The 14,433-nt window shown below is 42.6% G+C and overlaps 1 protein-coding gene across 4 annotated transcripts in view; it reads right to left on the minus strand.

The window, feature by feature from the left end:
• DOCK2 (dedicator of cytokinesis 2) overlaps positions 1-14,433 on the minus strand; it is a 1,781,615-nt gene that overhangs the window by 829,298 nt on the left and 937,884 nt on the right. For all 4 annotated transcript variants that reach the window (XM_063928256.1, XM_063928254.1, XM_063928255.1 and 1 more), the window contains exon 27: positions 3,071-3,166. In XM_063928256.1, the coding sequence (XP_063784326.1) occupies positions 3,071-3,166 (96 nt within the window). The remainder of the gene's footprint in view (positions 1-3,070; positions 3,167-14,433) is intronic.

Consider the following 14,433-nt stretch of genomic DNA (forward strand, 5'->3'; position numbering starts at 1 on the left):
CAGTAAGGATAGCAAATTCTGCTAAACAGCAGAACTTGCTATCCTTTGGATCGCATGCTGGGGGCCACCCATCATTGGGCAAGGCCGCCCTGCATGCTGACCGGTGCCTCCCCCTCTTGATGAAGCAGAAATTGCGATCGCCTCACAATTTCTGCTTCATCGTAAAAATTATTGATGCCTCCTGCCGGCACAGCTTAGCTGCGGCCGCAGGAGACCCGGCGCCATCTTACCCATCACGGTGACTGCGTGTGATGTCACGCAGCTGTCGTGATCACGCCTCCGACACCCCCCTGTTCGCACTAAACGGCCCCCCGTTCGCCCGCCTCCGCCCCCGCAACACTCCATCTCCACCCTGGAAATGAAGCGTTGCCCGCCCCGCGACCGCCTCTGCCTGATTGACGGCAGAGGCGAACGCATATTCTACGGCCGCCCCGCCAAAAATTAGGGCACATGCACAGGACGGGCGCTGCGAATGCACCCACATTTTTTTCTCTAAAATTACGGTTGGATCGCCTATTGTGATCCAACCTGAATTAGCTCCTATATGTTTTAGATGTTTGCAGAATTAAATATGACCTGTAGTGAAAGAAATATGATTGTGTATTGCACTTGTTTGTTCTAACAAACCTAAGGCATTAATTTGTACATGATATATGGGAGTACTAGGGTAAGTCAGACTCTGTATTTAACACATTCTCAGCCTACTGATTAGATTACTAAACACATAGTTAAAGGTATGCAAACTTCTCAAAGGATATACAGAAATGGGTTCTCTGCGCACTGAGGTGTTAATCTGAGGCGGGCTGTGCTGCTGGTAATGAGGGGTGTCCCACCCCCCCTTAAATGGTAAGTATACAGATGTGGATAAAACCACAGGGAACCAGCGCTCAAACCCTATTTGTAGTGGTGAGTGATACGGTTATAAAGTGAAGCTAAAATCAATAATGAAAAAGCAGGTAATATACTTAAGGTTGTTTATTCTAAGATGCTGAGATACTTTCTTTCCCAACAGGTATAAATTCGGTTTAAAAGTCAATCAGTGATTGGGGCACGCTCCTGGTTTGAGCTTAAATTCTGAAGTGCAAGGTTCAATTGAAAGAACAAATGCTGTAATCTTTGTAAAGTCGAAAAAAAGAAAAAGAAAAATGCCACAAAAAAATATTAATGATAATATGTACTAAAGTCCAAACGGTTTACAAGTCTATACAGACAACGGCGTCCCGCTAATCTGTGCTCTGAAGTGAAGGATTCTCTTGTGAAGTGATGAACAGTTGACAGCGGTAGTGTATGCTTTGGTTAGAGTGGAGAATAAGGACCCTGGACTGGCGCTATTCCTCCTGCAGCACGTCCCACAGTAGAGCGCCCGAATCAGGCCCGCTCTGTGGGGCCGCTGACCTGGGGTGTGCGCCTGTCACAGAGGCGAAGTGGACCCGGCCGGGGCTCTCCGAGCGGCTGGCCGCGCCTCTCCTCCTCCTACAGGGACTTACCTTCTCCCTTCCCCTCCGCCTTCCACTCTCCTCTGTCTCGGGCTTCTTCCGTCGCCTGGCAACCGGTTGCTTCCGGAACTCCGGATCACGTGACCGGATGGTTTGCGGAAAGGATTAGCAGTACTGTCCTTCTTTGTAGTGAATATTCGTCCTCAGTCCAATGTAGTATAGATGGGTAGCTCCAACGCGTTTCGACCTGTTAGGGTCTTCCTCTGGGCGACTCCCAGAGGAAGACCCTAACAGGTCGAAACGCGTTGGAGCTACCCATCTATACTACATTGGACTGAGGACGAATATTCACTACAAAGAAGGACAGTACTGCTAATCCTTTCCGCAAACCATCCGGTCACGTGATCCGGAGTTCCGGAAGCAACCGGTTGCCAGGCGACGGAAGAAGCCCGAGACAGAGGAGAGTGGAAGGCGGAGGGGAAGGGAGAAGGTAAGTCCCTGTAGGAGGAGGAGAGGCGCGGCCAGCCGCTCGGAGAGCCCCGGCCGGGTCCACTTCGCCTCTGTGACAGGCGCACACCCCAGGTCAGCGGCCCCACAGAGCGGGCCTGATTCGGGCGCTCTACTGTGGGACGTGCTGCAGGAGGAATAGCGCCAGTCCAGGGTCCTTATTCTCCACTCTAACCAAAGCATACACTACCGCTGTCAACTGTTCATCACTTCACAAGAGAATCCTTCACTTCAGAGCACAGATTAGCGGGACGCCGTTGTCTGTATAGACTTGTAAACCGTTTGGACTTTAGTACATATTATCATTAATATTTTTTTGTGGCATTTTTCTTTTTCTTTTTTTCGACTTTACAAAGATTACAGCATTTGTTCTTTCAATTGAACCTTGCACTTCAGAATTTAAGCTCAAACCAGGAGCGTGCCCCAATCACTGATTGACTTTTAAACCGAATTTATACCTGTTGGGAAAGAAAGTATCTCAGCATCTTAGAATAAACAACCTTAAGTATATTACCTGCTTTTTCATTATTGATTTTAGCTTCACTTTATAACCGTATCACTCACCACTACAAATAGGGTTTGAGCGCTGGTTCCCTGTGGTTTTATCCACATCTGTAAACTTCTCAAAGGAACTTTAGAGAAATGTTCTTCAGCAAAATCCATTGCAGTGTCATTAAACTGTTTGCAAAAGTTATGACTAAAACACTGACTAAAATTAGACCAAAATGAAAATTGACATTTACTAAAACGAAACAAAAAAAAAAAAAAGACTAAAATGTGACTATAAACCAACTACAATTTTAAGTAAGTGACTAAGACTAAAACTAAATTAAAAATCCTTGTCGAAATTAACACTGTAAGGCGTATGTATGAGGGTCTTATGGCATCTAACGGGCTTGTGGAGGGGTCTGAATGGGTCTGAGGCGAAGATAGATAAATAGGCCTAGCATGATAGCATTGTACATCCTATTTGCAAAGTCAATAGGAAGCCTTTGCTCCTAGGGGTTGCATTACTCTCATTTTTATCATTGTTAAACCGGTTAATTTTCTGAATTTACAATGCTTAAAATACAAGCATACATTTTCACAGAAGAGGTGTATTAATATTAATATTCTGAGTAACTTACGGTTAGTTCCTGATCACGCTCCATCATTATGACTGTCCTGTTAACTGTTCGCAAAAGTTGCACAGTGATTTCTTGAATGTGATGGAAAGTTGAACTCTGATGAAAGAAATATAAGTTAGAATCAGTGTGACCAGTGAAAGTTTTGTGAATACTCAAGAATTCGATGTAGCTTTGCTTTTACACTTATACAATATATACTATCTGTTTTTATTTTTTTTAAATACTTTCCGTTCATGAGTATTTCTCATAATGTTAAAAAGGAAAAGGAAACATGTAGACTTTAAAGCAATTTTAAATGCAATGGGCCTTTCTATCACTCATAAATACCAGACTCAAATATCACCGATCTCCCCACCAACAGGAGACAAAAAATAAAATGAGAAAAGCAAAATGGGTGCTGATGGCACCGAGTACAAAAAAAATAAAGGGGGGATATGTATTATACAAAAAAAAGAAAGGGGGATATGTATTATTATAATAATAATAATAATAATAATAATAATACAACAATCCTTTACTTAGAAAGATGGGATTCTTCTGCTGGAACCAACATAGCTGTCTCACAGTGTATGAGTTGCCCAGGCACAGTGTATGAGTTGTCCAGGCAGTTCAATTCTTCTGGATTGACGTTAGGACCATGATTGGTACCTCTAAATTTGTAATTCTTTATCCTTTTCTCACGTAGAAAGAAGAGTTGTGCAAAGTATGTATCACAATGTGACAGGATCCAAAGTCCCTATTTCATTTAATCTTTAACCTAACCACATTGGCATATTAGCCCGCCTTCTACTTTTTGATATTAAGGTATATGCTAGCTGAATCCCATTGGGAGGCACTACTTTATGCTGTACCTTACTCTATTGCACTTTGGACCCTGTCACATTGTGATATACAGTATATTGATTACCCACTAGCAGTGAGGCTATTCAGTTGCATCAACTACTAAGACGCACCATTGTTGCACCATCGGTCGCAACATCAAAGATTGAATCTATCCTATGGTAGGTGCAATTTCGCCATCTGAACATGGCCCCCTGTGTCAGTGCAACTGCATTTATAGACACAGTCGCTGGCTGCTACATGCCTGTGTCTGACTAGCAAGCCCCCTGTGATCACCCAGAAATGCCCAATGAAATTCCATCTCTCTGTGCGCAATTTCAATCTGCGTCACAAAGTGGAAACGATCGAGACACATGTGCAGACTAAAAACATTGGCCCTCATTCCGAGTTGATCGGTCGCAAGGCGAATTTAGCAGAGTTACACACGCTTAGTCTACGCCTACTGGGAGTGTATCTTAGCATCTTAAAAGTGCGAACGAAGTTTACGCAATATTGCGAACAAAAAAAACTTAGCAGTTTTAGAGTAGCTCCAGACTTACTCTGCCTGTGCGATCAGTTCAGTGCTTGTCGTTCCTGGTTTGACGTCACAAACACTCCCAGCGTTCGCCCAGACACTCCCCCGTTTCTCCGGCCACTCCTGCGTTTTTTCCGGAAACGGTAGCGTTTTCAGCCACACGCCCATAAAACGCCGTGTTTCCGCCCAGTAACACCCATTTCCTGTCAATCACACTACGTTCGCCGGTGCGAACAAAAAGCCGTGAGTAAAAATCCTTTCTTCATAGCAGAATTACTTAGCGCAGTCGCAGTGCGAACATTGCGCATGCGCTCTAAGCTGATTTTCACTGCGATGCGAAAAAAAAGAACGAGCGAACGACTCGGAATGAGGGCCATTGTCTGCTTGTGCATGGCTTCCACTCGGCATGTACCTCTGAATCAGAATAAAAATGTTATCTGTGGATTATTTGCCCCTTTATATTCCCCACTGGCATATCTCCTCGCATTTGGATCATTTCAAAGCACATAGCAACTTTAGGAACTCAGCGACTATGAAGGTGACACCAGGAGAGAGAAAGCTAATTTCAGTTAATTGACAAATTCAGGTCATCCGCTATAACCGAGTCAGCATCCTGCTATTCTGAAATTCTATGTTCCCAAGGCAAAATAAATCTGAACAATAAAAAATTCTGATCTTGACCAATATAATAAAGATACCCCTCTTTAATTAAGGATAAATATAAGAAAAGAAAGTTTAATGTGTCCCTACCGGAACCTTTAGCAAGGTGAATAAAGAGACTAGTGGAGAAGTGTGCCATTATGCCGTACATCCTCAGTGATCACTTTATTTGAAATAATGATATGCTTACGTTATTATATAATACCTCAATTATACAGAACAGAGATACAGTAAGACACTGATTTTGTAAATGGATAATTCCCTGGGTGCTTTCTTCAACTGTAATGAGTCATTGTAGCTAAAGGAAGAATTGAAATGTGATTGCCCTAGATAAGGTAAATATTGGATTTCAACATGAGTTATGTGAGCCTGCACAAAAATGTATATTACAGGTTTTACAGTGTCTTATTGTTATGTTACACAAATAAAAGTGTGCTCTTACTCAGCAGTAATGAACACAAGGACAAGCCATTTCACATTGCGTGCACTGGTGTTTTAGCTACAGAATGAACATTGAGTGGGCACTTTTGTACAATGTCCCCCTGGGATAATGGGGAAGAGGAATCATTATTATCAGCTCCTCTTATGTTACTCTGGTGCAGTTGGTCCTCGGGCAATAAAATAGCTGTTGTATGCAGTGAAAAGTGAGAATCCACTCATAATTTGTGGGAGAAACATGTACTTAATTGTAATACTGTAGATAGGGATAACTACAGGATAACTCAGGAGACAGACGCTGGAATCCCGACAGTCGGAATACCAGTGGCGAGCGAGGTGAGTCCCCTCGCAGGCTCGCTGCGCTTGCCACGTTTCAGGACCACACTATTATATTCCCCCCTGGCTGGTGGCATGGACCACCACCTGAGTGGGAACTAGGGGCATTGGTTGGTTTTCCGACCGGTAGGATTTTATTTATGCTGCCATCAAATCATTACATTAATTTATTGACAGATGTGTCCTCAAACATCTTTGCTCAAATGAGCAGTATGACGTGGCATTTCTGCGATGCGTACGCACTGCAGGAGCGCACACCGCCATACTGCCTATTGTCTGCTATTAATCTCAGGTATGTGCGATTACCGCCATGGAAAACATCATCTAACTATGGGCAGCAGGAGCATATATCCCGCTTCCCGTTCTCATGCTATGCTGCGGACTCCCGCTACCTGCGGACGCAAGCCGGTACCATGCATTAGTTTGCGGGTGCATGCGTGAATGCCACGCTATGCCAGGAATCCTTCCCTGCAATGCAAATCCTTGTCGAACTGTATGGGGACACATCTGTACCTGAAAAGCTGTGTTTGGTTCCTGATTAATCACCTACAGTACACACTGAACCAATGCACCCCTCTAATGAAGATTTTATATATATATATATATATATATATATATACTGTATATATATAAATATATATATATTTATACAGATGTACCCATGCTCATCTTCCTGTGATGCTGCATGACGGCATGTTGCATGTTGCATGTGACAATACTATAGGAATTGATGGAGCGATTGTCGGATACGAATAGTCGCAGCCTGGCATACCATGCCGCATGTATATATACTAAAAGTGAAAAAATGTATATATGTACGTATGTTTGTTCTTCATACCCTTCATTATCCTACTTAAAATACTGCCAAGGTTTAAACTAAAAAAATCCACCCATTTTGGAGCCAGGGCCACAATCATGGCTGTGTGCGCCTGAGCGCGCCGTTCGGGCGCATCTATCACCGCATCTGGTGTGCGCACACATCCATGATGCAAACGCGCCCCATTCACTAGAATGGGAGCTTCTCTGAGCACTCCCGGCAGGGCTAGGCGGACGGATCGCACGGTGCACGTATGCATGAGTGCGGCTTCATCTGTATATCGCCTATATACAATTCATTGGTCTGTTTGTTTGTCTGTCCAGTTATGCATTCAGACACCCCTGCAACGAATGGGATGAAACCAATGCGAGGCTGCCCAGTTGGAACCTAGCCAGGTTTAAGGGGGGTTACGGTCTCAGACGGATCTCACGGCGGGATGCACCGGGCAGAACTTTAAACCAGGGTACATACATATATATATATATATATATAGAATTCCAAAGATAGCCGGCACTCGTGGACTAAAATATAGACAGAACTCAAGTACTTGTTGTCAACGTTTCGGGGTTTTATTCCCTTTGTCAAGACCACAGATAATACAAAATGACATACCTTATAAAGCGTGCACCATCACCGTGATCACAGCTCCCGTCGGAGTCCCGATGACGTCATCATGGCGCGTCCGCGCCGGCGTGTCGGTTACTCACTGGGAGGTGAAAAAAACCTCAGTGTATACAATACAACAAAACTTGAATGTTAAAAACTACATAAAACTATATGCCGAATGACACAGACAACAGGGTACAAGGATAACATATATGATGTATAATGCTGTGCAAAAATGCGGTCTGCATATTAAGGGGCTAGCAGAACGTGATGCGGACAAGTGCAAACTCAACACCAGTGTATCTCAATGGCATGCTGATAGCAAAGATTAATATAATAAATTGAATTATGAATCTACACGATTATGACATCAAACTAGATACTGCTGAAAGGAGACTCGCATCAATCTTACTGTAATTGATCCTGATATAAGCAACTAATAAAATATGTTCTGTATCCATTCTATGTTGTCACTTATCAGGGGAGGGGGAAAACAGCAGATATGGTAATGGGAAATATTTTCTTATATATGCAAATCGCATATAATGAAAGGTACATTATCATAAAAACGAAGTATATGATAACATGTCATTAAGACCGTGCGGTTTATATGTTTTGAGGGTGTGGATCCAAAATGCCTCTCTCTGCAATAATTTACGATCCCGATCACCCCGTCTGATGTTGGAAGGGATACAGTCAATCATCTTGTAACGCAATGATGCCAGGTTATGTTTTTGTTCCACAAAATGCCTGGCTACTGGCTGGTCCGAGCCTTTACCTTCCAAAGCTGCACGGATACTAGATCTGTGCATCGCCATGCGTTCTTTCAATTGTCTTTTGGTCTTACCCACGTATAGTAGGCTGCACGGGCATCTGATGAAGTACACCACATAGGTGGAAGAACACGTAAGTACATGTTTGATTTTATATAAATTTCCCGTATGCGGATGGGGAAAGGTAGAGCCCGGTTCTAAATAGCTGCATGTTGTGCAGCCTGTGCACCTGTAGTTTCCTGGTTTTTTTGTAAGAAAATGTTCTTTAATAGGTGCCTTAAAATGTGAAATATCATTGTGAATGACTGCGTCCTTAATGCTACGACCTCGCTTATATGACGATAAGATTGAGGTTTCTCTCAACATGGGTAATTGGGGGTCTGTAGTTATAATAGGCCAGACTTGTCGTGCTCGCAGTGCCAGTTTTCTGCTGATTCCAGAGTACCCCTGGGGCCAAATCACCTTCTTTACCAGAGTCTTGTTCTTTGTTACATTTCCAATTAAGGCTTGTTCTCTGGTAAGAGCTAATGCCTTCGTTTTTGCTAATTGTAGTGATTTATAGTGGTATCCTCTGAGCAGGAATTTATGTAGTAAATTATCTATTTGTGCAATGGCATCTTCTTCATTGCTGCAGATTCTTCTTACCCGTAAGAACTGCGAGTAAGGTAGCCCTCGTATGGTTGCCGCTGGATGGTCACTTGATGCATGCAATACTGTATTGCGGTCTGTTTCTTTGATGTATAATGAAGTAGAAATGACATGTTCATGGTTGCTGGAAATTAGTACATCCAAATAATGGATGGATGATGCACTGCTCTCCCATGTAAACCTCACCGCTGGATCCAGTGTGTTGATCTCTTTCATTTTCTCATCAAACATATTTTGACTCTCAGACCATAATACAAAAATATCGTCGATGTAACGACAGTAATATTTAATGTATGGTTTAACCATATCATTACTTAAAAATAAGTCTCTCTCGACGTCGGCCATGAAAATATTTGCCAAGCTCGGGGCCACACAGGACCCCATGGCACAACCAGAGTGCTGTATATACAGCTTGGAATCAAATAAAAAATAATTCCTAGATAATGTAATTTCTAGAAGTGCCAAAAAGAAATTTAAATCTGGGCCGGTATATAGGGGATTGTTGGTGAGCCATCTCCGAACCGCCGCAAGGCCCCTATCATGTGGAATACATGTATACAATCCCACCACGTCGATGGTACACATTAACCAATCTCCTGTCATCGGTGACAGGTCCTGTAATTTGAGCAAAAGCGTGGTGGTGTCTTTTAAGAACGTGGGGATGCCTTTGACGACCGGCTGCAAGTAAAAGTCCAGATATTGTGAAAGGACATAATATAACGAATCCCTTGCCGCAATGATCGGACGTCCCGGTGGAGATACCGGGTCCTTGTGCAGTTTTGGCAGCATGTAGAATACAGGAATCACCGGTTCCTCTACAATGATGGCATTACGGTCTCGTTCACTTATGATTCCTCCTGAGACTGCTTGATCTAAAAGCGTCTTCAGTTCTTTCTTGAATCGGTCAGTGGGATCACTAGATAATTGTCGGTATACACTGGTGTCATTCAGTTGTCGGTGAGCTTCATTGCGGTAGGCGGTCACATCCTGCACAACCACACCTCCTCCCTTGTCTGCAGAGTGAATGACAATGTCTTGATACGTGCTTAGATCACTAAGAGCTTTTTTCTGTGTAATGGATAAGTTCCACTTATCCTGATGATGCGTATCCACTAGATGATTAATAGTAGAATCCATTGATTGCGTAAAGTGTTTGATGGCAAGGTTGTGAGACTGAGGTTCGAAAACAGATTTCTTTCTCACGGGTATCGCTTCATTGTTTAATGTAGGAGTATCTCCAAACCATTCTTTCAGCCGTAATCTTCTGTTTAATTTATGAAGATCTATCTTCGATTGGAATGCATTGGGTTTCTGGGTGGGCACAAAAGACAGGCCTAGATTTAAAACTGCTGTTTCGGAGTCCGTTAGTTGTCTGGAGGACAAATTGAACACTAGGTCTTCCTTTTTGTGTTCTTTTTTGAAAAGTCGAGCCCACTGGCCTCCTCTTCTGTTATTCTTTCTCCGGCCACGTCTCTGCGTGCCCGCGTTCTGACACCCGAGGGTGGTTTGTCCTGAAAACCCCTCGTGTTGCGTCTTTCTTGTTCATTAGAAGAAGCACCTTCACTGGAGGATTCAGTATCTCCCCAATGCTTTTTTGGACGAGATCTGAAGTGTTTTTTCCGATCCGGTTTAGGTTCTCGGTTATACACCCAACTATACACTTTCAGTTCTGCATAGTCTTGGTTAACAAGCCATAATTTATTCTGCTTAAATTTGACTAATTCCTGTTTGTATTTGGCTATTTGTTCATTGAGTTTTGTAATCCAATCAATGCTGGTATCTTTTTTAAGATTGTCCAGATGTTGCAACTCAAAAGCTTGAATTTTTTCTTTAACGGCTTTCAGTTCCCTGCCTGACTCCTCTATGACCAGTAGAATCAGGTCAAAGGAACACTTGTTAAGAACTGCTGCCCAACGCCTGCAGAAATCTTGATTATAGCGGCCAATGGTCGGGATGTTCTTTATTCTAAATCCACGAGGGATTTTTTTACTCCGGAAGTAGTCAGATAGTGTAACACCGTGTAAATAAAAATCTGTTTCTTTTTTCTTTAAACGTAATAACTGTGTGTAGCTTTGTTCTGCCGTATCTATTCCTGCTGCGACTTGGAAATTGTCCGAAAACAGGATGCTTTCTGCATCAATGTCTGATAGATTAAGCATCTCACCTAGTGGTAATACGCTACTTACAAAGCCGCTGGCCTCATCTGTTGCCGGATTCAAAGACATAATGTGAAAAAAAAAAAGGCTGCTGTCCAAGCAGTCACCAGTGAAAAAAATAATAAGTGAAAAAAAATAAAATAAAATGGGACAGTGATGGTCCTTGTAGCAAAAATCAGCGGTGCCTTGGCCAAATCCACTCAAACGTGTGAGTGGATCTGTTGTGTATGCAATGCGGCTTGTGTCCGGCACTCTGCTGTAAATAAATCACTGCCACGGTGCCCTGGTTTTCAAAAGCATAGAATTCCAAAGATAGCCGGCACTCGTGGACTAAAATATAGACAGAACTCAAGTACTTGTTGTCAACGTTTCGGGGTTTTATTCCCTTTGTCAAGACCACAGATAATACAAAATGACATACCTTATAAAGCCGGCGTGTCGGGTACTCACTGGGAGGTGAAAAAAACCTCAGTGTTTTTTCACCTCCCAGTGAGTACCCGACACGCCGGCGCGGACGCGCCATGATGACGTCAATGGGACTCTGACGGGAGCTGTGATCACGGTGATGGTGCACGCTTTATAAGGTATGTCATTTTGTATTATCTGTGGTCTTGACAAAGGGAATAAAACCCCGAAACGTTGACAACAAGTACTTGAGTTCTGTCTATATTTTAGTCCACGAGTGCCGGCTATCTTTGGAATTCTATGCTTTTGAAAACCAGGGCACCGTGGGAGTGATTTATTTACAGCAGAGTGCCGGACACAACCGGTGATTCCTGTATTCTACATGCTGCCAAAACTGCACAAGGACCCGGTATCTCCACCGGGACGTCCGATCATTGCGGCAAGGGATTCGTTATATTATGTCCTTTCACAATATCTGGACTTTTACTTGCAGCCGGTCGTCAAAGGCATCCCCACGTTCTTAAAAGACACCACCACGCTTTTGCTCAAATTACAGGACCTGTCACCGATGACAGGAGATTGGTTAATGTGTACCATCGACGTGGTGGGATTGTATACATGTATTCCACATGATAGGGGCCTTGCGGCGGTTCGGAGATGGCTCACCAACAATCCCCTATATACCGGCCCAGATTTAAATTTCTTTTTGGCACTTCTAGAAATTACATTATCTAGGAATTATTTTTTATTTGATTCCAAGCTGTATATACAGCACTCTGGTTGTGCCATGGGGTCCTGTGTGGCCCCGAGCTTGGCAAATATTTTCATGGCCGACGTCGAGAGAGACTTATTTTTAAGTAATGATATGGTTAAACCATACATTAAATATTACTGTCGTTACATCGACGATATTTTTGTATTATGGTCTGAGAGTCAAAATATGTTTGATGAGAAAATGAAAGAGATCAACACACTGGATCCAGCGGTGAGGTTTACATGGGAGAGCAGTGCATCATCCATCCATTATTTGGATGTACTAATTTCTAGCAACCATGAACATGTCATTTCTACTTCATTATACATCAAAGAAACAGACCGCAATACAGTATTGCATGCATCAAGTGACCATCCAGCGGCAACCATACGAGGGCTACCTTACTCGCAGTTCTTACGGGTAAGAAGAATCTGCAGCAATGAAGAAGATGCCATTGCACAAATAGATAATTTACTACATAAATTCCTGCTCAGAGGATACCACTATAAATCACTACAATTAGCAAAAACGAAGGCGTTAGCTCTTACCAGAGAACAAGCCTTAATTGGAAATGTAACAAAGAACAAGACTCTGGTAAAGAAGGTGATTTGGCCCCAGGGGTACTCTGGAATCAGCAGAAAACTGGCACTGCGAGCACGACAAGTCTGGCCTATTATAACTACAGACCCCCAATTACCCATGTTGAGAGAAACCTCAATCTTATCGTCATATAAGCGAGGTCGTAGCATTAAGGACGCAGTCATTCACAATGATATTTCACATTTTAAGGCACCTATTAAAGAACATTTTCTTACTAAAAAAACCAGGAAACTACAAGTGCACAGGCTGCACAACATGCAGCTATTTAGAACCGGGCTCTACCTTTCCCCATCCTCATGCGGGAAAATTATATAAAATTAAACATGTACTTACGTGTTCTTCCACCTACGTGGTGTACTTCATCAGATGCCCGTGCAGCCTACTATACGTGGGTAAGACCAAAAGACAATTGAAAGAACGCATGGCGATGCACAGATCTAGTATCCGTGCAGCTTTGGAAGGTAAAGGCTCGGACCAGCCAGTAGCCAGGCATTTTGTGGAACAAAAACATAACCTGGCATCATTGCGTTACAAGATGATTGACTGCATCCCTTCCAACATCAGACGGGGTGATCGGGATCGTAAATTATTGCAGAGAGAGGCATTTTGGATCCACACCCTCAAAACATATAAACCGCACGGTCTTAATGACATGTTATCATATACTTCATTTTTATGATAATGTACCTTTCATTATATGCGATTTGCATATATAAGAAAATATTTTCCATTACCATATCTGCTGTTTTCCCCCTCCCCTGATAAGTGACAACATAGAATGGATACAGAACATATTTTATTAGGTGCTTATATCAGGATCAATTACAGTAAGATTGATGCGAGTCTCCTTTCAGCAGTATCTAGTTTGATGTCATAATCGTGTAGATTCATAATTCAATTTATTATATTAATCTTTGCTATCAGCATGCCATTGAGATACACTGGTGTTGAGTTTGCACTTGTCCGCATCACGTTCTGCTAGCCCCTTAATATGCAGACCGCATTTTTGCACAGCATTATACATCATATATGTTATCCTTGTACCCTGTTGTCTGTGTCATTCGGCATATAGTTTTATGTAGTTTTTAACATTTAAGTTTTGTTGTATTGTATACACTGAGGTTTTTTTCACCTCCCAGTGAGTACCCGACACGCCGGCGCGGACGCGCCATGATGACGTCATCGGGACTCCGACGGGAGCTGTGATCACGGTGATGGTGCACGCTTTATAAGGTATGTCATTTTGTATTATCTGTGGTCTTGACAAAGGGAATAAAACCCCGAAACGTTGACAACAAGTACTTGAGTTCTGTCTATATTTTAGTCCACGAGTGCCGGCTATCTTTGGAATTCTATGCTTTTGAAAACCAGGGCACCGTGGCAGTGATTATTTACAGCAGAGTGCCGGACACAAGCCGCATTGCATATATATATATATATATATATATATATATATATATATAAGTTCTGTAACTGTTTTTTATAGGCCCATCTTCACATGTTTGCTATGAGCGCCATGTGATTGTGGATTTTCTATATATGTGCATATGTGCATGAGGCCAAGCTATTGGTAAAGGAGTAGTAACTACTGAACATGTATCTTTTAAACATGTAAATAAAACATTTGCTGTTTCCTTATCTGGATTTCAAAGAGAATTAGCTGCTAAATAAATGATTTCAATGACGGCATCTGGTATATTGGCAGATTTCCCAGTTATCTAGCCAAATTTGATATCCACATTATTCCTGTCACAACCTGCTGCAGCATCAGCACTACAAGTGTCCTCCAATAATCTGCAGTGTTATAATACCTTAG

This window comes from Pseudophryne corroboree, chromosome 6 (assembly GCF_028390025.1).
Source record: "Pseudophryne corroboree isolate aPseCor3 chromosome 6, aPseCor3.hap2, whole genome shotgun sequence".
Lineage (NCBI taxonomy): Eukaryota > Metazoa > Chordata > Amphibia > Anura > Myobatrachidae > Pseudophryne > Pseudophryne corroboree.